At 58.7% G+C, this 23516-nt stretch overlaps 1 protein-coding gene across 4 annotated transcripts; it reads left to right on the forward strand.

Annotated features, from left to right (window-relative positions):
* The first annotated feature begins 3 nt into the window (after positions 1–3).
* Positions 4–23252, forward strand: IFT172 (intraflagellar transport 172). 4 transcript variants are annotated; one of them, XM_028725394.2, is made up of 48 exons: positions 4–144; positions 333–476; positions 1611–1723; positions 2073–2112; positions 2630–2695; positions 2924–3003; positions 3134–3221; positions 3891–4105; positions 4203–4326; positions 4449–4544; positions 6531–6692; positions 6956–7009; positions 7220–7323; positions 7417–7502; positions 7608–7720; positions 7831–7998; positions 8086–8222; positions 8944–9051; positions 9423–9507; positions 9729–9821; positions 9914–9991; positions 10083–10331; positions 10764–10842; positions 11165–11285; positions 11502–11646; positions 11730–11819; positions 12216–12313; positions 12410–12545; positions 12619–12735; positions 14341–14483; positions 14776–14869; positions 14958–15022; positions 15138–15318; positions 15502–15611; positions 16213–16342; positions 16590–16688; positions 16816–16925; positions 18427–18490; positions 18824–18910; positions 19318–19434; positions 19828–19938; positions 20432–20551; positions 20873–20968; positions 21592–21651; positions 21745–21843; positions 21990–22143; positions 22925–23016; positions 23102–23252. In XM_028725394.2, exons 1-48 carry the CDS (start codon positions 106–108, stop codon positions 23189–23191), a joined length of 5250 nt encoding a protein of 1749 aa, XP_028581227.2. In that variant the 5' UTR covers positions 4–105; the 3' UTR covers positions 23192–23252. The 4 variants fall into 4 exon arrangements, with proteins under 4 accessions (XP_028581227.2, XP_077782766.1, XP_077782765.1 ...); XM_077926640.1 differs by lacking the exon at positions 21745–21843; XM_077926639.1 differs by lacking the exon at positions 20873–20968.
* Positions 23253–23516: the final 264 nt, after the last annotated feature.

Raw genomic sequence — 23516 nt, forward strand, 5'->3', positions numbered from 1 at the left:
CACGCCGCGCGGCGCTGTCGACGTCATCAGAGGCGGCCGCTTTCCCGGGGCGGTTGCTGGGGCAACGGGCGGAGACGCCGCGCGGCCTGCGGGGACGGGAAGGCGATGCAGCTGCGCCACGTCCGGACCCTGCTCACCCCGCAGGTGGGGCCCCTGGACCCTTGGGGGCCCGCTGGGCATCAGCCTCCGGAGAGAGGGCCGGGCCAGGCGGGGAAGGGGGTCCCGGGGCGGGGGGCGCCTCTTGGGGGCGGCGCCTGCCGTGGCTGCTCCGGCCTGAGCGGCGTCGCTGAGCCTCGGCATCTTCCTCCTCTTCCTCCTCCTCCTCCTCCCAGGATGGGGCCGCCAAGGTCACGTGCATGGCGTGGGCCCCCAACAACGCCAAGTTCGCCGTCTGCACCGTGGACCGCGTGGTCCTCCTCTACGACGAGCACGGCGAGCGGCGGGACAAGTTCTCCACCAAGCCCACCGACCCCAAGGTAGCTCAGCCAGCGCTGCCCCTCCCCCCCGCGACTCAGTCCCAAGGGGAGCCGCCATCGGAGCCCCCGGGAGACATGGCTCTGGCAGCTGAGCCCTTTTAACAGCCCCGGTCGTTGTTGGGGGGGGTGACCCCCAGAGCCTCCGGGGAACAGGTCCTGCCTCAAGCCTCTTAAGGAAAGAGACACACGGAGCAGGCGACTTGCCCTAAGCCAGGGTGCCCCCCCCCCAGATATGGCTGAACTGCATTGTCCGTCCCCCCCCCCCCCCACTGGCTGTGCCCCACACCTCAGGCTGGTGGCAGTTTGGAGTCCAACAACCCTTGGAGGGCAAGGGCTGCTCCCCATCCCTGGCCTCCAGAAGGGGCTGCTGCAGAGCCTGTGGGGTCAGTCTTGAGCCCCAGGGGGTGGGGAGAGACAAGCAGCCTTGCTGGCCAGCTCTGGGCTCCTTTGGGAGGTAGGACAGAAACAGAATTTTTAAAAATGCTTCTAGTGTCACCAAACCGTGGTAACTTGGTTCTTTTGAAATCCAGAGAGACAAGTGATATCCCGTATGTTATAGGATTTTCAGTAAGACACATCGGAGACCAGATCTGGGTTTATACACTTCTCATATAACATTTATTTCATATAGTCAAGTATACATTAATGCATTGGTACCAAGAGGTTGAAACACTCACGCATTCACACAAATACTCACCCAAGTGGCAGTAATTCAGCTGATAAGCAACACCAGGAGAAAAGTGTTTAATGGCACTGGAGCTATTGGGTCTTCCTGTACCTGGAGCCGGTCAAAAGGCAAAACTGTCATTGGGCAACACAAAACTGTGGGATGAAGGTGTTGACGCCTCCCAGCCGTCAGGTCAAGAGCAGCTCCTGAACTCATAGCTTGCCGCCACACATGTGTGCTCTCGGCTGCCCTGACCCTCTGCTGGAGGGGGCAGAATGAACCCCCAAAGCCCTCCCAAACCCAGGGACACTTCAGTGACAGATGAAGGCAGTAGCAAGTAAAGTTGCAAAGCAACTTAAACCAAATACGCACGACCACTCACTGTGGCAACGATGGCAGGTGAGTCTGTGGAATCTCAGAATGGGTCCTCCCTCCCGCCTTTATCCCTGTGTCCTCTCGTCCCCTAGTATGGCAGGAAGAGCTATGTGGTGAAGGGCATGGCATTCTCCCCAGATTCCACAAAGATTGCTGTTGGGCAGACGGACAACATAATTTTCGTCTACAAGATTGGGGAGGAATGGTAAGAGTCTTTGCATGGTGTGGGGAGATCAACCTGGGGTGGCCCCTTTCCCCACTTCTTTCCACCCCCTTTCCATCCCAAGAGGATGGAAGAGTCCAGCATTCTGCTCTCACAGTGGCCTTTTCTGTAGTGTCCTTCCTGCACTCATAGCCCAGGTGGCTGATGGAGGCTTGCTTTCCTCTCCGGAGCCTCACTTGCTATGGGGCAGAGCTGAGGGGGCGCAGTGTTCTTTACTGCTAGATGCTCTGCATTATATGATCCGGTGGGATGCCTTAGCAGCCCTGTGACATGTTTCCTGGAACCACAGTGGTCTTTGAGGATGACTCTTTCTCTGTTTGCTCTTCTTCAGGGGGGACAAGAAGGTGATCTGCAACAAATTCATTCAGACGGTAAGACCCAGCACGCAGTCTCCATGTGCCTGCGGAGACCCTCAAGGCTGCTGTTGGGGCCTCCTCACCTCCAGGTTTTCATTACTGGGCAGTTGGGAGTTATCAAACTCCAGGGGATGTGCCCAGGGTGGTTCCCAGTTACAGAAAACATGAGCCTTTCACCCAAGAACTCACCAACAGGGTTGCAGATAAAGCTCAGTCCAGACAAGCCAAGGCCAAGCGCAGAGAACCAGTCTTGGTCCCAACATGATTCAGAGACAAAGTCTCTCCTCTCTTCTCTCCTGTCCTCCTTTTTTCTGCTGGGCAGGACCCCCACTCTCTTGTGGGCTGGAGGGGAGGGGGCAGCATCAAAAGGGCTCTGTGAGAGAAGCCTCCTCTTCCAGACACCACCTTCAGAGGAGCCAGGTGCCTCTTTGCAGCTCCTCCTCCTCGAGCAGCCGTCAGAGGTGGAGCTGGGCCTCCTCCCTGCCTGCCTTCCTCCTCCTGACCCCCTTCTTTTCGCCCTGTTCCCCACCAGAGCGCTGTGACTTGCTTGCTGTGGCCGGAGGAAAACACCATCGTCTTTGGGCTTGTTGAGGGCAAGGTAGGAGGGGCCTGGCTGCCGGGCTTCCACCTCTTAGCTCCTGGAATGGGAAAGAGCCCGCCTGGAGCCTCCTGCGGAGGAGACCCTCCCTCTGGCCCTGACGCCACCTGGGGCTCCGTCTTCTCCCTGGCTTGTTGCCCTGGAGGGAGTGGGGGGTTTTGGAGGCGCCTCTTCTCTCGCTTTGCTCCCTTGCACATCAAAGGCTGACCAGACTTATCTCTCTGGAAGGTTCGCCTGGCCAACACCAAGACCAACAAATCATCCACCATTTATGGGACAGACTCCTACGTCGTCTCCTTGGCCTCCAAGTGAGTGTGGGAGGGTGAAGAAGCCCCACAGGGCAACCCTGACCCCCCAAGTCCCTCTGCCCTGAGGGCAAGGCCCCGCTGGGGCTCCCTGATGACCTCCTTTTGTCTTCCTCCTCCTGCTGCCGCACAGCATCTCAGGGAAGGGAATCCTCTCTGGACACGCAGACGGAACCATCGTGCGCTACTTCTTTGACGATGAAGGCTCTGGGGAGTCACAGGTGCAGGCAGGCTCTCTTCTCTCAGGAGCCCCTTCCCCACCCACCTAGATCAGGGCAGGGGGAGTCATAGAATTATAGAGGGAGAGGAACCCCAAGGGTCATCTAGGCCTGCAATGCACAAAATGCACCCAACCTCTGCTTAAAAACCTCCAGTTAAGGAGACTGGTCACACTGGCTGCCTCTGAGGCATGGAAGGGCCCTAGAGAGCACCTTCAGTTTGGGGAGGTGGTGTTGAGAGGGGAGAATTATTCCCAAGCAGCCGTTTTGCCGAGGTGGGGGGAGGGGCTGCTTTCAGCAGGGAGCTCATGGGGGTCTCTCTCTCACACTTGTTTCAAAGCCCTTGTGTGCTCTTTGCTTGTACCAAGCGGGGGGAGATTAGTCCCAGCAAGGCTGCCCCCACCATCCTCCAGCAACGCCTACTATCACACTAAAGTCCTGCCCCCCTGGTTTCCCACCTGCACCTAGTGGTGCAGCGCAGGCCTCCCCTGGCATTCAGAGAAGCGAAAGGCCAGGTGTTGCAGCCCCACCCCCTGGCTGAGCTAGGTGGGGAGAGCAGAGAGTTTGCCGCTGCCTAGGGGTCTCAGCTGGCTTTAGCAGCAGGGGGAGCAGATCTCTTTCTCCCTCCGGCTTTTCATTGCTCCCTGTTTCTTGCTCCTGGTGCCTGGACAGGGCAAGCTGGTGATCCACCCCTGCCCCCCCTACGCCATGGCCTGGGCCTCAAACAGCATTGTGGCCGCCGGCTGCGACAAAAAGATGGTGGCCTACGGGAAGGAGGGCCACGTCATCCAGACCTTCGACTACAGCCGGGACTCTTCCGAGAAGGAGTTCACGGTGGCGGCAGCCAGCCCTGGGGGCCAGTCCGTGGTCATTGGCAGCTTTGACAGGTGCGGCTGAGCCAGAGGGCGGGGGGAGGGGCGCTGCGCTGGGGGGCAGGCCTGCTCCCCCTCGGACCCTCACTGCCTGCCCCCTTGATTTCCCCAGGCTGAGGGTGCTGAACTGGAGTCCCCGTCGGAGTGCCTGGGAGGAAGCCAAGCCCAAGGAGATCCCTCACCTCTACACCATCACCGCCTTGGCCTGGAAGCGGGACGGCTCGCGGCTCTGCGCGGTGAGTGGGGCCTTCCCTGCCGGATCGTGCCCGCTTGATGCAGCTTCCCTGCAGGGCGTCTCGGGTTGGCGGGCAGGAAGGGCCTGAGGGGTTGTGGGCTGAAAAGGCTTTTGTTCCTGCAGGGCACCCTCTGTGGCGGAGTGGAGCAGTTTGACTGCTGCCTGCGCAGGAGCATTTACAAGAACAAGTTTGAGATGACCTACGTGGGGCCCAGCCAGGTATGTGTTGCAGTCGTAGGGCAGTGACCTCTGGCTGCAGTGGTGGGCTCTGGCCATGGACTGTGGGGTGGAAGAAGGGGGAGGGGGCTGCTGGAGGGAGGGCAGGTAGCCCAGAGGAAGGCCTGTCCTGCTCCTTTCACTCCTTGCTTCTCTTACTCAGGAGAAGTGTAAGAAAATGTTCTCTAAGCAAAGGTCAGTTTTGCTGCAGATCAAGATGCAAGCAAGGTCCTTGATTTGCTAAGGGGCTGAAAGAGTGATGAGCAAACTGCAGGGGCTACACTCTGTGCCAAAAAATTGTATTAAATAGTTAGTGTGGTCCAAGCCAATTTTCGGGAAAATAAAAGCTGTGTCCATCCAAAACTGTTCATGAGCCAAATATTCAGGCCCAAGAAGGTTGACTCAAAATGAGTAAGAGCCATTGGAGGAGCAAGATCAAAGCAAGAACTCCAAGGAAGGGCCAGCTGGGCTCCAAATCTCTGAAAGATGCCGATCCAGCTTTGTTCAAAAGCCACCCCTTTCTGAGGAAGTCTCAGGCTGTAGCACTGAGTGCAGTTTTTTTCCTGATCCTCCTTTGTCACCCCAGATTTTCTGCATTCCTATTTGTCCTTTTCTCTCACCCAATTTCAGTTGGTTCAGGCTTCACTATTTTCATTCTAAAACATTACTTTCTTTGCTTTTTGCCTCGACTAATATTGTGTTTGGATTTTTCTGGATCCTGTGGCACACATCTAAGACCCCGGGAGCCTTTTCCCTGGGATTTGACTCTAGATTGGTAGCTATGTTCTTCTCTTAAACTCAAAGGCAGCTAATTAAACTAATTAGGGCAGCTGGGATCATGGAGTCAGCTTATTAATGAGAGGGCTGACAGAGTTTAGCTGGGCCATTGTAGGATTCATTATAATCTTGTATGTTGTGAACCTGGCATGTAATAGCTACTTAATCATTTCTTAGAATCTCCTCTCAAGATGCAATTACGTATTATGAGCACTTAGTTTTCCTCTTTGATATATTGATTCTGTCTTTCATAAACTAAAATGCACTCACTACTCTTCTGCTGATGTAGTTCAAGTAAATCTTTCTGAATGGACTGTAGCCCCTCAGGCTTCATTTGGCCATTCTCCCTCTCGCTCACTGGGGCAAGGGAAGAGCCTCACTTCCAGTCCCTTCTGCTTTTCCAGGCTGGAGCCCACAGAAACTCCTGCCACCACCAGGGTGATAATGTTTAAGGTGCCACAGGAATCTTCTTCTGTTTGGCATTTTCCCATATGACTCAAATTTAAAGCCCTAAACAGCCTCGGTCCAGTATACCTGAAGGAGCGTCTCCCCCCCCCCCCCCATCGCTCAGCCCAGGCACTGAGGTCCAGCTCGGAGGGTCTTCTGCTGGTTTCCTCACTGCAAGAAGCAAAGTTACAGGGAACCAGGCAGAAAGCCTTTTCAGTAGTGGTGCCCTCCCTGTGGTGCCAAGGAAATAAAGAACTATCTAAAAGCAGCCCTTTTTAGGGAAGCTTTTAAGGATTGATGTTTTTATCATGTTTTTATATATGTTGGAAGCTGCCCAGAGTGGCTGAGGAAACCCAGCTAGAGGAGTGGGGTATAAATAATAAAATTATTATGATTATTATTAATATTATCATTATTATTAAATCCCACCTTTTCTACTTGTTTATCCTTGAAGGTCCTCAACCAAATATTTTGGAACATACATTTTCTTTAAGGAAACAACCATGCACACAAACATGAAATGCAATTTCTTCCATCAGCATCTTTTAGAAACAGGAATCTTGTGGAAGCACCTGTCTCCTCGGAAGGGGGCTGCCTCCTCCTGGCCCAAGAGCTGCTCTGCCCCTCCTGCCAGCCAGCCTTGCTTTCCTCTGGGCTGCAGAGTGGGGAAGGGACCGGCCATCTCCTTCCGCTGCAAGCTGCCCTTGTGTGTGCCAGGGGAGGAAGGAGAGGATCTGAGCTGTGTCACCCATCCCCCTCTCCTAGGTGATTGTGAAGAACCTCTCCACCGGGATGCGGGTGGTGTTGAAATCCCACTATGGCTATGAGATTGACGAGGTGAAGATCCTGGGGAAGGAGCGCTACCTTGTGGCTCACACCTCCGACACGCTGCTCCTGGGGGACCTCAGCTCCACCAAGCTCAGCGAGGTGAGCATCCTGGCCTGTGGGGAAGAATTTGGCAGGCTCCCAATGGGCTCCTGACGCAAGAGAGCACCAGCGTGCTCCCAGAGAGCCCAGAGGACTGCAGACAAGTGGGGCGGCTTGGCTGATGCACAGCTTGGTGGGAGGGCAGTGGGGGTCTCTGGGTCTGTTTGGTGGGATGTGGGCTGGGGGATGGGGCAGCCTTGCTGAGGGGTGGTGTGCCTGGCCTGGAGCTCATGGGCACCTGCCCTCTCCCCTGTCTCTCTCAGGTCGCCTGGCAGGGATCTGGCGGGAATGAGAAGTTTTTCTTCGACAATGAGAATGTAAGTTGGCAGGGCCTGCAGAAGTACAAGGAGAAGCCTTTCCCTTCCTTCCAAGGATGAAGGTTCTGGCCGGTCTGCAAGGAGAGCAGCGGTATTGGGGGAGGGTAGCCCCCTGGGTTGCTCTGGGGGTTTTTCCCCACACCGCAGGGCCTCTTTTGTGGGGCAGGGGTGGCTCCTTCCTTCCTTCTCCCAACCTCTCCTTTTCCCTAGGTCTGCATGATATTCAACGCAGGGGAGCTGACCCTGGTGGAGTATGGGAGCAATGAGATCCTGGGTTCCGTGCGCACTGAGTTTATGAACCCCCATCTCATCAGGTGAGCGAGGAGGCCCTCTTTCTCCCATGGGGAAGAAGAAGAAGAGGGAGCAGTGCCCCCCCATGTATTATTTCCTTTCTCTCTCTCTCCCAGTGTCCGCATCAATGAAAGGAGGCAGCAGGGAATGGAGGAAAACAAGCGTCTGGCTTACCTGGTGGACATCAAAACAATAGCGACAGGTGAGCGAGGACCCCCTTCCCAAAACTCCCCCTCCCCCTGGCAGTGCTTCAGGCTGCCCCAGGCACCTCTCCTGAGCCACCCGCCTTTTCTCTGCCTCCTCTCAGTGGACCTCATGGGCAGCTACAATATTGGCACCGTCGGCCACGACAGCAAGATTGACTGGCTAGAGCTGAATGAGACCGGGCACAAGTTGCTCTTCCGGGACAAGAAGATGAAAGTGAGCGGGAGGCCAGGGGTGGAGGGGGGGCTGAAAGCACAGAAGGCCGGCGGACGTGCCTCCCTCCCCACCTCCGCTGATCCCTTGCCTCTTCTCCCCCGCCCCCCCAGCTGCATCTCTACGACATCGAGAGCGCCACCAAGACCACCATCCTGAGCTACTGCTCCTACGTGCAGTGGGTCCCCGGGAGCGACGTCGTGGTGGCCCAGAACCGGAACAGCCTCTGCGTGTGGTACAACATCGACACCCCCGAGCGAGTGACCATGTTCCCCATGAAGGTGAGGCGGCTTCTGTCCCGAAGGGCTGGGAGGGCCCCGGGTGGGGCAGAAGGCAGGGCTTAAAGGCTGGGGCTTGGCTCCCGGCAGGGTGACATCGTGGACCTGGAGAGGAGCAACGGCAAGACGGAGGTGATCGTGACCGAGGGGGTCAACACTGTGTCCTACACCCTGGACGAAGGGCTGATCGAGTTTGGCACCGCCATCGACGACGGCGATTACCACAGGTGGGCGGCTGGAGTCCGGGGGGAGGGGGCTGCGTCACCAGCAGGAAGCTGGAACCGGCCAGGGAACAGTCCCTGGCAAGGCCTTGGCAGAGATGGAGCAATATGGGAAGAAACAGAAGGGGTGGAGACCAAGGGATAGATAGACTCCTGTAAGCTGCCCATCTGGCTGGAGAGATGGGTGGGGTAGAAGTCATAAAATTATTGTTGTTGTTGTTGTTGTTATTATTATTATTATTATTATTATTATTATTATTATTATGAATTGTGGAGTATTACCTCACTATATGATCACATATAGTATAGAAAACCTTTATCTAGGATCATCTTAAATATATCATTAAGTTGATGGTATTGTAAACAATCAGTTAATAATCCTCTTATATCTTCAAACGTCTTTAATTTCAACTCATGATCTATTGCTATTAATAATTCTTTAGAAGATACACAGTCTTTTCTCATATTTGCTTTTTTAAGGATATTTCCTCCAGTGGGTTTGAGCCACCAGGGTGCTTTTTGTTCTCATAAAATTTTACATTTCCCCCATACTTCATACACCGCTTCCCTTACTGCATGATTCAAAAAAGCTTTATGAACTTTTAAAAAAGCTTTCGTAATGAATTCATGGCGGGGGGGGGGGGGGAGGAAGTTCCTTTGTCCAGCTGGGCTTCCCCCTCCCTGTTAGCGGCCCCGATCCTCACCCCCTTCTGCCTTCCACTCCCAGGGCTGTTGCCTTCCTGGAGACGCTGGAGATGTCTGCCGAGACGGAGGCCATGTGGAAGACGCTGAGCCGCCTGGCTCTGGAGGCCAAGCAGCTGCACATTGCAGAGAGGTCTGTGGGGAGGGGGGGAGGGGCCTGGCTGGCCCCAGAGAGCAGCTGGCAGCCCAAGGGCAGTGAGGCAGCAGCCTGTGGGCTGGTTGGGGGATTCCTCACGGCTCTCTGCCCCCTTGCAGCAGAAATCGGCCTTGCTTAGTTCTACATGCCAACCAGGCGTCCTGGGACTCTGCTCATCCTCACCTCCAAAGGGAGCAGCACCTCTGCCCATGTCACCCATTCAGTCGTGTTTCTGTGTGGGGCAAGGATGGGCGAGTGGACCCTGCCCCACACCCTTCCCCATTGCTGCTTCTGCAAGAGATTCAGGCTGCAGAAACTGTCACATGACCCCCATGACAGCGTCTCTCTCCCTCCCCACCCCCCCCCAGGTGTTTTGCTGCTCTGGGCCACGTCTCCAAGGCCCGCTTCCTCCACGAGACCAATGAGATTGCCGACCAAGTGGCCAAGGAATATGTGAGTGGGTCCCGGGGCGGGGGGGGGGGGGCTGCCCCTTTGCGCCCCTCTGTGCTCCTGACCCGCCCCTCCCCAGCCTCGCCTCCGTCCCGCAGCCCCTTTCCCTGCCAGGAGGTGCCTGTGCTGCCCCTTGCCCTGCCCTTCTTGCCCACGGCAGAGCCCCCTCCTCCTCCCCCTGCCCTGGCGTCCCACCTGGCTGAGAGCTGCCCGCTTTCTTCCAGGGAGGGGACGGCACAGACTATTACCAGGTGCGTGTCCGCCTGGCCATGCTGGAGAAGAACTACAAGCTGGCGGAGATGATCTTCCTGGAGCAGGTGAGCCCAGAAGTGGGCAGGGGTCGTTTGTGGGCAGCTCCAGAGTCCCCCATGCCCCCCTCACGCTGGGCTGTCTCCTCTCCTCTCTCCAGAACGCTGTGGAGGAAGCCATGGAGATGTATCAGGAGCTCCACATGTGGGACGAGTGCATCTCGGTGGCCGAGGCCAAGGTAGGGGGGCAGGTGTTTGGGGAGGGGGCCACTGGGAGCCGTCGCAGCCAGGCCCCTTGTGTGCTGCCACCCTCCTTCCCTCTGCCCACAGGGCCACCCTGCGCTGGAGAAGCTGCGCCAGGGCTACTACGAGTGGCTGCTGCAGACCCAGCAGGAGGAGCGGGCAGCGGAGGTGCAGGAGGGCCAGGGGGACCTGCAGGCGGCCATCGGGCTCTACCTGAAAGCAGGGCTGCCAGCCAAGGCGGCGCGTCTGGCCACGGGCCGCGAGGAGCTGCTGGGCAACACCGACCTGGTCAACCGCATCGCCACGGCCCTCATCCGAGGGGACCTCTTTGAGCAGGTGAGGGCCGAGAGAAGCTGCCTGGAGGGGAGATGCAGGCGCCTGCAGACTCACTCCCTGCTCCACCCCGGAGCCCTTCTGGCAGGGGCGGAGGGGGCGGGTGCCCCGGGTGGCACCACTGAGGGGGGTGACAAAATACCGGGCAGCATGCACCGCGGGGCCTGCAGTGCACCCGAGCCACGTGTCTCTCCCGGGAGTGACGCGGTGGCTTGGGTGCCGGCAGGCTTTGCGCTGCCCCAAATAGTCTGCCTGCCGCCTCCTCCTCAGTTGTAAGGCAGCGAGGGGAGGAGGCAGGCAGACTCCTCAGAAGGCATGCGGAGCGTCCTGCCCCGGCTGGCCCTACCCTCGCCCCTGGGCACAGGGCATGCGCACCACCCCAGCCCCTCGCTCACCTTTCTAAAAGACCCACCTGTTGTTCCCTCCCCGTCTCAGGCTGGGGAGCTCTTTGAGAAGATCCGGAACCCCCAGAGGGCCCTGGAGTGCTACCGCAAGGGCAGTTCCTTCCTGAAAGGTATTGCGGGGCCTCCCCTGGCCAGCTCCAGTGGGTGGGCGGGCATTTCATACATTTATTTAAAGTTGACCAACACCCTTTCCCCTTAAGGAGGCAAAAGAAGCCAACCGAGTCCTTGGGCACAGCTCTCCCTCCCTTGATCCCGAGGAGGAACAGCAGTGGAGGCTGCTGGGTCTGGCCTGTGATTTGCAGCTGCGGCCCCTCCTGCCCAGGCTGGCTGCCCCGCTTTCCCCAGCCCTGGCTGCCTCAGTGCTAGTCCTGGGCCAGGCCCCATCCTGGCCCCAGGCTGCCTGCCCATGTCTCCGTCTCCCCCTCCCGGCAGCTGTGGAGTTGGCACGCTCCGTCTTCCCCGCCGAGGTGGTGAAGCTGGAGGAGGCCTGGGGGGACCACCTGGTGCAGCAGAAGCAGCTGGATGCTGCCATCAACCACTACATTGAGGCCAGGTACAAAGGCAGCTGGGGTGGGGGGCCCTCTGCCTGCCCACCCTGCAGCCTCTCCCCCCCCCCCTTGCGGCTGGCAGGGCCTGCCTGGGCTCCTTTCTCCTGCCGTGGGAACCTGGCCCTGGGGAGAAGCCTGGCCTCTTCCAGGTGATTCCTGCCTTGCGGGGGGGGGGGTGGCCTGGGGGGCCCTCCTTCCAATGCCTCGGTTCCACGGTTTAGGTGCGCCATCAAGGCCATTGAGGCAGCCATTGGGGCGCGGCAGTGGAAGAAGGCCGTCTACATCCTGGAGACGCAGGACAAGAAGACGGCCAGCAAGTATTACCTCCGCGTCGCCCAGCACTATGCCGCCCTGCAGGAGTATGAGGTGAGAGCCTCCTCCCTAGCGCCCCCAGCACCAGCAGCTGTCCTGTGGGCAGGATCCTGACAGGAGCCTCCTTCCTCCTCCAGATAGCGGAGGATCTGTACGTCAAGGGAGACCACAGCAAGGAGGCCATTGACATGTACACGCAGGCGGGGCGCTGGGAGCAGGCACACAAGGTGAGGGGTTCTGCTTGGGGGGCTCATCCCACTCGGGGCTCCGGCTGCAGGTGGCCCTCAAAACCCAGAGATCCACAGCCAGGCCTTCATGGCAGCAGTGCAGGAGCCACGGATGGGGTCCTTTGGCTGTTCCTTGAGCTGCAGCTATTGAGGCCCTCTGGAATCATAGACTGGTAGAGTTGGAAGGGACCCCCAGAGTCATCTAGTCCAGCCCCCTGCAGGGCAGAAATCACAATGAAAGCACTGAGAGACCTTGCAGGGTCTCCCTCTATTCTGGAAGGAAGGGGTGGCATTTGGACTGGCTGGCCCTGTTTGCCCCAGTGGCGGGCATTCTTGGGGGGAGGGGGGTCCCTCCTTCCTTCTGGCGCCTGCTCCCAGCCCCGACTCTCCTTGCAGCTGGCCTCCAAGTGCATGCGGCCCGAGGACGTCTCTGTGCTGTACATCACGCAGGCCCAGGAGATGGAGCGTCAGGGCAAGTACAAGGAGGCCGAGAGGTGAGTGCTGCGCAGGCTCCTTGCTGGGGCGGGGGGGCCCACACCCTCCTCCTCGGGGGCCTCGCCCTCAGTGCCCAGTTCTGCCCCCCCCCCCAGGCTCTTCATCACGGTGGACGAGCCGGACCTGGCTATCACCATGTACAAGAAGTGCAAGATGTACGACGAGATGATCCGCTTGCTGGGCAAGTACCACAAGGACCTGCTCAGCGACACTCACCTCCACCTGGGCAAGGTAGGTAGAAGGCGGGGAGGGGGGCAAGGAGGAGCCAGGCTCAAGGGGCGTCACTGGCTTCTTTGTGCCCCAGGAGCTGGAAGCTGAGGGGCGCCTGCAGGAGGCGGAATATCACTACCTGGAGGCCAAGGACTGGAAGGCGAGCGTCAACATGTACCGCATCAACAGCATGTGGGATGAAGCCTACCGGGTAAGCAAGGGCAGCTCCCAGCATGCACTGCTCCACGGGGGCAGTGGGCTGAGCCATCGCTCTGACCCAGAGCGGTCCAAAGGGAGTGTCGCGACGTGTTAGCGGGTCTGCTGCACTCACCAGCGGAGCTAACTGGGCAGCCCTTGGGGGGAGGGTGGCACAGCTCCAGAGAGGCAAGGCCAAGCTGCACCCGGCTGCCCTCTGGGCTGCTGGTGGCGGCGGCTCTTCCTCTCAGCCTGCACTTGCACTGTGTGCCACCTCTGGGCTGGGCGAGAGGGCTGAGGCCGGGGCCAGGCCATGATGGAGGCCTGGGGGGGGGGAGGTGGCTCTGGCACCGCTCTCCCAGCCTCATATGACAGCCAGGCCGTTCCACTCCTGACCGGCTGTGTCTGTGGGTGTCTGTGTGGAAGCAGGGGAGGGGAGAGGCAGGGGCTGCATATTTCTGCCCCCCCCCCGGGCTGTGTGTTGCACAAGGGCTCAGCACCAGCAGGCTGAGTGCACTCCCAGGCCAGGCTTGCCGCGGGGTGGAAGCGATGGAGGGGAGAAGCAGCAGCAGTGGGGGCAGCATTCCTCCCCAGCTGTGCTCCCTCCGTGCCGCCCCCTGGGTGTTCTCTCCCAGCCGTGCGTGTGCCCGTCCATCCCAGGTGGCAGTAGGGTGAGCTACGCCAGTGGCTGCGGTGTGTAGATGTGTCATGCAGAGGCTCCCCACACTCCTCCTGGGGCTGGAAAGGGGTGAGGTTAACCTCCAGTTTGCTAGGAAAACTGAACTGCTGTGTTGCAAAATGATGCATGTCTAAGAAGTGGGCCACCAACATGAAAAGTTTGGCTAGCTCTGCTCTAGGCTGCCCAAAGGGAGGCAAGTTGGTTCCCGTGTCCTGTCCCCCCCCCTTGTCCTGTACAGGCTTACTCCTGGGGGGATTTATTTATTACTATTATGTGTTTACTGCTATATGCCTGTAGTTCTCAGGGTGGTTCACAGCATAACTGAAGGATTGAGGTTTAATTCGTAGATTAAACCCTCCTATCCTATGTGTGTGGCAGAAATACAAAACGTCAATGGGCTGTGAAGCATTTTAGCAGAGTAAAACACTTAAAGGTTTTGCAGTTTGCTAAAGCTTAGGAATTAGGTGATTGCATCTTTTTATCCCCTTTATTTATGGTCTGCTGACCTCCATCTCTTCACCCCTGTTGCAGAGAATGAGCCATTCGTTTTTAGCAAGATAAACAAACAAACAAACAAACAAACAAACAAACAAACAGGTTTCCTTACTCAGTGCAGGCAGCAAATGCAGCAAAGCAGTATGCACAAGAAAGAGCTGCAGCAAAGCACATTTCCTTAGCTTGGAAGCATGGTGAAAAGACAGTCTCCTGAGAGGCGGGAGGAAGTTAAAGGATTATCTTATTGGTTACAGAGTTCCTGCCCAGAGGAGGCAAGGGAAGTGGGTCACACAGAGGGTCCTTTCTGGGGAGTTTCAGAACTCTCTGTGCTCTCGCCCTCTGCTCATCTCGCTAAACACAGTTGTGCTTTGGCTGCAAACCCCACAGAGAGAGGCGGGTGGGAGCCTTGCTGACCCGTGGCCTCCTTTCTGCCCTGGTCCAAGACAGGTGGCCAAGGCTCACGGTGGGGCCAACTCCCACAAGCATGTGGCCTTCTTGTGGGCGAAGAGCCTTGGCGGGGAGGCCGCCGTGAAGCTCCTCAACAAGTTTGGGCTCCTGGAAATGGCCATTGACCACGCAGCCGACAACAAGTGAGTAAACGGCCTCAGCTGCGAGTCCCGCATTGGGGGTTGGGCTGGATGACCCTCAGGGGTCCCTTCCAGCCCTGTGATTCCAAGGCAGAAGGGCTTCAGGGCCGTCTTCTGCCCACATGCCCCTCATAGTTAGCTTTGCTGCACCAGGCATGGCTGGGTAGGGCAGGGTCCTTCCAAGACCCACCGGTGGCCCCCGTGACCCTGTCCTCCCTGGGGCCGCCTCCCAGCAGGGGCCTGTGGGTCGTGACTCCACTCCCCAGCCCCTTATCTTCTCCTTGCTCCCCCTCAGCATGTTTGACTTTGCCTTTGAGCTGGCCAGGCTCTCCCTGAAGCAGAAGCTGCCAGAGGTCCACTTCAAATACGGCTCCTTCCTGGAGGACGAGGTAGGAGGAGGCCTTGCCAGGAAGGCGGGTGGGGAAGCTGCTCTCTTGGGCAGAGAGAGAGGCTAATCCACCCGCCCCCTGCACACAGGGCAAGTTTGAGGAGGCTGAAGTCCAGTTTGTGAAGGCCGGGAAGCCCAAGGAGGCCGTTCTGATGTGAGTGCCGCCCCCGCCCCCCAAGACGCCTGGCTGGGCCACCTGGGAGGATGCCCTCTGTGGCTCCTCTCCCAGCCGCCTCTCCTTCCCGCCCTGACCCTGTGTGCTCCCCCAGGTACGCCCATGCCCAGAACTGGGTGGCCGCTCAGCGAGTGGCTGAGGCGCACGACCCGGACAGCGTGGTCCTTGTGCTGGTGGGCCAGGCAGACGCCGCCTTCAAGCAGAAGGAGTTCCAGAAGGCCGAGGCACTGTTGCTGCGGGCTCAGCGCCTGGACCTGGCTGTGAAGCACTACAAGGTAGCGGGCTGGTGGGGCGGGGAGGGTTCATGCGCCAGGCTCTGGGCCCTGGCAGAGGTCCTTTCTCGCAGGGCACCGTTGCTCTGGGGACGCCGCCTTCCAAGGTGGCGCGTGGTGTCTCCCTCCTCCCCAGACGCTGAGGCCGGAGGGGATCCTGTGACCCTGCCCTGGCTCTCTCTCCAGGAGGCTGCCATGTGGAGTGACGCTCTGCGCGTCTGCAAGGAATTCCTGCCGGGGGACCTGGAGGCGCTGCAGGAGGAGTATGAGCAGGAAGTGGCCAAGAAAGGGCCCAGGCAAGCAAAGCCGGGGGGCGGGGAAGGGGGGCACGTGGCCCGGCTGCCCAGCTGTTCCCAGGGGTCCAGTCCCCGGCCTAGAACCATAGTGCTGGAAGGGACTCCAGCCCCCGGCAGGGTAGGAATCTCAGCTAAAGGCCTGCACCCAGCTGCTGCTCTGGGGTCCAGCAACTGCACTGCCCCCTCCTCCACCGAGGCTGCCTGATCCAGGATACCGCAGTGGCCCCCAACCCATGGGATGAGTGGCTGCCCGGGGAGGCTTTAGTTGCAGGCCCTACGGTTCTGGGGGCTGGACTAGATGACCCTTGGGGGACCCTTCCAACTTACCAGTTCTGGGAGTAATTGTTTCCACCTTGACTCAAGGCAGCTTACAAAAATGTCAAGCCTCCAACACGGCAGAAATGAAAAGGGAGCCGAGGAGGGCATGGCAGAGAGCCTGCCCTGAAACCCCCTGAACCTGTCCAGGGCGAAGGTTCCTGAAGTCAGTGAAGAGCCGCCCTCCACAAGTCTGCTCTTTTGGGGGGTGGGTTGCAGGGACCCCGAGCTCTCCTCCTCCTCTCCCCCCGTCCTCGGACGTTGATTTGGTGCTGTTGGCCGGCAGGGGCGTGGAGGGGATCCTGGAGCAGGCAAGAGAGTGGGAGCAGGCGGGCGAGTTTGCCCGGGCCGTGGATTGCTACCTGAAGGTGCGGGACCCCGGAAACAACCCCCTGATGGAGAAGTGCTGGATGAAGGTGCGTGTTGCTCTCGCTGCAGGATCCGTTCCCTGCCAGGCCCCATGGGGGCCTCTGGAGCCAGAGGGCCCAACTCACCTGGGAAACGGTGTCCTCTCCTTCGCCAGAGACTTTCAGCAGAGATTGGGCGCTTGTCTGTCCGGGATGCTGTCACTGAGATCCCTGCGGTGCAGTGGGTTGGACTAGATGACCCTGGGGACCCTTCCCACCCCACAGGTCTGTGATTGTGCCTCCCCCCTCCCTGCAGGCGGCGGAGTTGTCCATCAAGTTCCTTGGCCAGCCGCGGAGCATCGAGGTCATGCGGCTGGTGGGGCCCCAGCTGGTCAGCATTGGGAAGTTCAACGTGGTAAGGGAAGGGCCAGGATCTGCAGGGGCTGGGCATCTCTTGGGGGAGGGGGCTGGCCTGGGACGAACCATGGGGGGGGCCTCCAGACTCCTGGCCCCGACTGAGCCCCCCACCTCTGCCCTCCCAGGCAGCTGAGCTCTACCTCAACCTGGACCTCATCAAGGAAGCCATAGATGCCTTCATGGAGGGAGAGGAGTGGAACAAAGCCAAGCGGGTGGCCAAGGAGCTGGACCCCAGGTAGGCTGGGGGGGGAATCCCCCAGGAAGCCCCTTCCCTCTAGGCCAGCCAGGGCTGCTGAGGTGGGCCTCAGGGTCTTCCAGCTCAGAGTGTCTGACCTATTGCTCTTATTATTTATGAAATATTGGCCTATGGCCTTATGAACTGGGGGGTGTTGCACTGTTTACTATGTTATGTATTTTTGTGTTTTTATTATTGTAAACCACCCTGAGGGCAGTATAGCAGTTTAATTTACTACTACTACCACAGTGGTACCTTGGGTTACATACGCTTCAGGTTACAGACGCTTCAGGTTACAGACTCCGCTAACCCAGAAATATTAAAACAAAAGTCTCCCAGGACATTCTATACAAGATCTCAAAGTAGCTGTTTTACTACAAAAGAATTTCAGAAATAGACTGGAAAGAGAAGCTGCTGAATTGCAACTCATTACCAAACTTAAAACCATGGAGAGACCTGGTCTGAACAAAGACATTGGATTCTTATCTCATTATACATGACAAAGCCATTTTTCACCTTCTCACCCCTTGCTTTTTCCTGTAAAACCTATTGCAGTCGTTAAGAGTCGTCAACAGGCTCATCACAGCTATCTGCCAATCACCCATTCCCACCACCCTTCTGAGTAATACCCCTCCCCACCTTCTCACTATATAGAAGGATCTGGCAACTTCTGTTTCAGTGTGCATGCACACGAAAGCTCATACCAAGAACTAACTTAGTTGGTCTTTAAGGTGCTACTGGAAGGAATTTTTTTTGTTTTGACTGTGGCAGACCAACACGGCTACCTATCTGTAACCAGAAATATTACCTCAGGTTAAGAACAGAAATCGTGCTCCAGCAGCGCGGCGGCAGCAAGACGCCCCATTAGCTAAAGTGGTGCTTCAGGTTAAGAACAGTTTCAGGTTAAGAACGGACCTCCGGAACAAATTAAGTTCTTAACCCGAGGTACCACTGTACTATTATTAATTGGTTGCTTTTTCTTGCCAAAGACAACTCAAAGTGACTTGCAGAGAACAAAATCCCACATAAATACATTTAAATGAAAACAACGCACACACCCCTTTGAAATAATATGTAAAAAACACCCTGCGAGAGCCCATAGATAGCTTAAGGCCAAAGGGCTTGGAGAAGAGGATTGCTTTTGCCTGTTTCCTGAAGATCTGTAGTGAAGGTACCCAGTGAGGCGCCCTGGGGAGAGCATCCCACAATTGGGGAGCCACCACAGAAAAGGCCCCTTCTTACGTTGCCACCCTCTGGACCTCTCATGAGGAAGAAGAGCTTGGCTGACAGTTGCAGGGTCTGGGTTCATAGTCCTGAGCCGTTGAAGAGCTGCACATGGGGTGGGGTGCCCCCTTGCTGCCCCTCCGTGCTGGATGGGTTCCTGCCTGCTCCAGAGGGCCCGGCCCTTCACTTAGGGGCCCAGAGGCTGGGTTGGGCCCCAGGTAGCTGCAAGGGCCCTTCTCTGCCCGGCTGCGAGTGACGGCCCCTTCCCCTGCGCCAGGTACGAGGAGTACGTGGATCAACACTACAAGGACTATCTCAAGGACCAGGGCAAGGTGGACTCGGTGAGATTGGGGGGGGGGGATTTCAAACGCACAGCCAGCCCCTCTTCTTCCCCGGGGGGCTCTGCATCCCACACATTCAGGTTGCAAATGGCTGTGAGCTTTCTCAAAGAGCCTCCTAAGGAACTGACCCCCAACCTGCCCCACATGTCCCTGGCGGTGGATTTTGAGACCTGCCATGGGAAGAGCTGCGTGGTTAACCAGCCAAGCCCAGGGTCAGGGCCTTCCAGGGGGTCTCCATGCCAGAACAAAAGGTGGCTTTGGGGAGGCTGCCCACCCACCAAGGCCCAGGCTGGTTTGGCCCATCTGGTCAGCGCTTCCTTTCCCCTCCGGCAGTTGGTGGGAGTTGATGTCATGGCTGCCCTCGACATGTACGTGGAGAGGGAGCAGTGGGAGAAGTGCCTGGAGACAGCTGCCAAGCAGGTATGGGGCAGAGACCCAGAGGGGTGGATGGGGGGGGGGGCTTGCCTTCAGCAGCAAACCTGCCTCGGTTTCTCTTGCAGCCAAGAGCTCCCACCCAGCAATACTGCCGGTGTCTCCACCCGCTATTGTGGGGCAGGCAAGTTGCTGGGATGTGGGGCAAAGGCCCACAATCAAGGGGCTGGGAGAAGGCTCCCTCCTCTGGGCTGCAGGAGGCGCAGCCTCTGGCCTACAACTTCCCACACCACAGCAGCTGGGAGCCTGGGTCACTTGCAGGGAGGGGTTGGCCAGTCTGCCCCTTCTCCCAACCCCAGGAAAGGGGAAATGCTGAGCATGGGCCCCACCAGCCAAGAAGGGGCCTGGCCTCCACCCCTCGGAGCCCACCGTGCGTCCTCCTCTCCCCCTTGCAGAACTACAAGGTGCTGCACAAGTATGTGGCCCTCTATGCCACCCACCTCATCCGCGAAGGCTGCTGGGACAAAGCTCTGAGCCTCTACGTCCAGCACGGCGCTCCCTCCAATGCCCAGGTAAGTGGAGACCTGCGGTGGGCTCTGCCTATGGGAAGCCTGGCCGGGCAGCCCTTGGCCTGTGCCCATGCCAGGGTTGAGTCACAAGAGGCACAGGCAAAATGAAGCCTGCCCAACCCACGCAAGGGCAGGGCAGAGGGGGCTGGTGGCCTTTCTGGCTTCTCCTCTCGGTGGGGCAAAGGGGAGCTTGGCTGTGCCAGCCCAGGCTGCCATGGTCAGTGAAAGAGATCAAAATGACAGGTGGGTCCTGCAGCAGTGGGGCGGGCAAGGGGGCAGCCCCACCCAGGACAGGCGGTGCACCTGCCCCCCAGAGCAGAGACCCCCCACCAGGTCAGGGTCCCGTCTCAGTTGAGCTGCCCCCGCTGCCCCTCTCGCTCCTTCCTTTCCCCTCAGAACTTCAACATTTACAAGCGGCTTTTTGTGGAGATGGTGAATGTGCCTGGCATGAACTGCCCAGAGGCCTATCACAGCTGGGCCGACCTGCGAGATGTGCTCTTCAACCTGGTGAGAGCGGCGGCAGCAGCTGCAAAAGTGCCTCAGGACAGGGGCTGGGATCTGGTTTGGGCTGGGGGGCAGATCCTGGGTCCCCCTCCCAGTTTAAGGTTCTCCACTGCGTCTTCGCTTGGGCTGAACCGCCTTCTGGGCCAAATGGGGACCTCTGTAGGCCTGCCAGATGGAGGTACCTCCCCTGCTGTGGGAGGCAGAAAATCCTGTACCAGAGTGATATAAATAAGGAGTTGGAGAGGGACCCCTGAGGGTCATCTAGCCCAACCCCCTGCAATGCCCCCACTTTGGGCAAAAGATTCCTGCACGGCAGGGGTTGGACTAGATGACCCTTGTGGTCCCTTCCAACCCTGCAATTCCATGATTCTGGGAATGCAGCAGTTGCAGTTGCTGCTTGCATTTCTTGGCCCTCCCATGGAAGGCAGCAAAGGGCTCCCCCCCCCCCGACTGCCCTGCCTTGTGTGCCAAGCCCAGCGGTCCCTTCTCCCCACAGTGTGAGAATATTGTGAAGTCCAGCGAAGCAAACACACCGGCGCACGAGGAGTTTGAGACCATGCTGGTGGTGGCGCACTACTATGCCACGCGGTCAGCAGCCCAGAGCATCAAGCAGCTGGTGAGAGAACGAGAGAGGCCCAAAGAGCGGGGAGAAGGCCTTGCCCTCAGCTCTGGTTTTCTCCCATCCACACTTCCTCCTTCCCCAGAGGAAGAGAGGAAAGAGCCAGACTTTCAGCTGCTTCTCCTCCCATGAATATATCGTATATATGAAAAGAGGTTCACATCCTGTGCCGCAGCTCTCCCCTGGCCCAGAATCCTTTGCTCCCGAGGGCCAGCGGCAGCCAGTTGGGTCCGGGGGACCTTCCTCCCAGGCGGGAGGCCAGTGGGGTGGGATCCGAGCGATGGGGAGGGAGGGTGACGACTGTCCCTTTGCCTTCAGGACACGGTGGCAGCCAAGCTCTCCATCGCCCTCTTGCGCCACACGGAGCTCATCCCCGCAGACAAGGCCTTCTATGAAGCCGGGTCGGCAGCCAAGGCAAGAGGCGGGAGAGGGGGCGCCTGGGTCCGGCGGGCAGCTGAAGCCAGGCTGGGGGAAGAGGCTGGGGATGGGGCTTTGGCCAGTCAGTCCCATCCTCCCCTGGGGGGCGCCAAGCCCAGTTGGGAACCTGAGAGACTGTTAATCTCCCACTGGCCTTTCCTTCCACCCTCTGAGCCACACAGCGGCCATTGGAGCCGGCCTCTCCTGGTCCCCTGTGCCCAAAGACCTCCCTCCAGAGCAGCCGCCAGGGCCCAGTGGCAGCACCCTAGCCGGAAAGGACCCTGGAGCAACTGCAGCTCCATTCAACTCCTCCACCCTCACCGATTCCCCCCCAGCGGGTGCTGTGGCAGGATGAGGACCCCCGCCTGCCCCCGGCACCCCCATTCTTACCCCCTGCCCAATCTCGAGGTTTCAGCGGCTGCTCGAGCGCTGCTGCTCTGAGGTGGCTCCTTCCCTCTGATCCGGCTGCCAGGCAAGGGTGGAGCCTGGGACCTCCAGCACAACCAGCTGGTGCCTCTCTGGTGCTTTGGGCTGCCCCCAATACCCCCTCTGCCCTCCCGACTGGCATCCCTCAGCTGGCAGCCAGAGCAGCCCCTCACGCCGCCCCCGTCTCCCTGCAGGGCGTTGGGTGGGAGAACATGGCCTTCATCTTCCTGAACCACTTTCTGGACCTGACAGACGTGAGTGTTTCCTTTGGAGGGGGCTGGGAATGGGGCTTGGGGGGGGGGATGGCCTTGGTCAGAAAAAGCCCTTCCTGTGTCTGATCTGCCTAGGCGATTGAGGAGGGCTCTCTGGACGCCCTGGACCACTCCGACTTCCAGAACACAGACATCCCCTTTGAGGTGCCACTGCCTGCCAAGCAGCACGTCTCGGTGGGTGCCCAGCGACAGCCGGGGGGAGGGAGGGGGAAGGAAGGTGCTCCCTGGGGGGACACAGAGGGGAAGGCAGCCCCGCACCCCACCCTTGCCCTGCGGCCTGCCTGCATCTGAGAGGCCCTTGCACTCCCCCCCCATGGCAGGAGGAGCAGCGTGAGGAGACCCGCGACTGGGTCCTGACCGTCTCCATGGACCAGCGGCTGGAGCAGGTCCTGCCCCGCGACGAGCGCGACACCTACGAGGCCTCTCTGGTGGCAGCCAGCACCGGCGTGCGCTCCCTGCCCTGCCTGATCACAGGTGAGGGGAACAGGACCCTCGCAGGGGACCCTGGGGGCCACCCAGCCCTGCCCCCTGCATCCCAGCTGGCTGGCTGGCTGGCTGGGGGTGGCCACTGCTGTGCCCCCGTCCTGTAAGAAGATCCTGTTGAATCAGGCCAAGGACCCACTTAGTCCAGCATCCTCTTCTCACAGGAGCCAAACAGATTCAAGCGCCAGAGCAACACTCTCCCCTCCTGCAATTTCCATAAATTGGGATTCAGATGCATCCCTGTCTCCAGCTGTGGAGGCAGAGCAGAGCCATTGTGGCTGGGAGCCTTGGAGAGCCTTTTTCTCCTCCATGAATTTGCCCCGTTCAGCTTAGTGGCCGCGGCTGCCTCCTGCAGGAGGGAGTTCCACACTTTAACTATGCTCCACCTCCTGAATCTAACAATATTCAGCTCCACTGGGCGTCCACAAGTTCTGGTGGTGTGAGAGAGGGAGAAAAACTTTCCTCTGTCCCCCATGCCATGCATTATTTTATACCCAAATCATCTCTGCCTGCCTTCCATGCACTGAGAGATTAGCTGCTTGCACGTGTGTTTCCTTGAGCCTCAGTCGGGGTTGCTGGTCTTCTGCGAGTCTCTTGGGGAGGCCTCCCAGCCTGAGCCAGAGAGGGGGTCCACACCATCTCCATGCGCAGAGCCCAGGGGCAGCAGCTGCCCCTGCCCCAGCGGAGCTCCCAAGGGAGCTGCCTTTGTTGGGGGAGAGCTGCACCCCAGCCCAGCCTCCCCAACTGGTCTCATCTCCGTGCCCCTTGCCAGGCTACCCTGTGCTGCGGAACAAGGTGGAATTCAAGCGCCCCGGCAAAGAGGCCAACAAGGAGAGCTGGAACAAGTTCTTGATGGCGGTCAAGGTGAGAGGGAGAGTGGTGTGGGGGGGGGGCCTCGAGAGCCTGGCCTGGTCCCTACCTGCCCTGACTTTCCCGCCCTCTCCTGCAGGTGTCCCACAACCCCTCCTGCCAGGACGTGCTCAAGTTCATCAACCAGTGGTGCGGGGGGCTGCCCGGCACCAACTTCTCCTTCCAGTGACGCAGCCAGGACCAGACGCTGGACCCTTCCTCCTTTCTAATTAAATGTTATCGTTTCTACATCTCTCTTGCCATCTTTCTAACCAGCTGAAGGGAAGAACTGGAAGCAGCCAAAGCAACACTCAGAGGAAAAACATGGAGGGTTAGAGGGGTCACTCTGTCTGTCACCTGGAGAGAGTCCTGCTGAACCTGGGCTGGGCGGGGCAGGGATGTTGAAACCCCTTTGTCCACCCCAGCACCACTCTCAGGACTGAAACAGGCTCCCTCCCTCGCCAAAGGAGACCATCTTCCCCATCTGTGTGCATGTTGGTATACAAGAAGGGTGA

The sequence above is a fragment of the Podarcis muralis genome, chromosome 3, assembly GCF_964188315.1.
Source record: "Podarcis muralis chromosome 3, rPodMur119.hap1.1, whole genome shotgun sequence".
Classification (NCBI taxonomy): Eukaryota; Metazoa; Chordata; class Lepidosauria; order Squamata; family Lacertidae; genus Podarcis; species Podarcis muralis.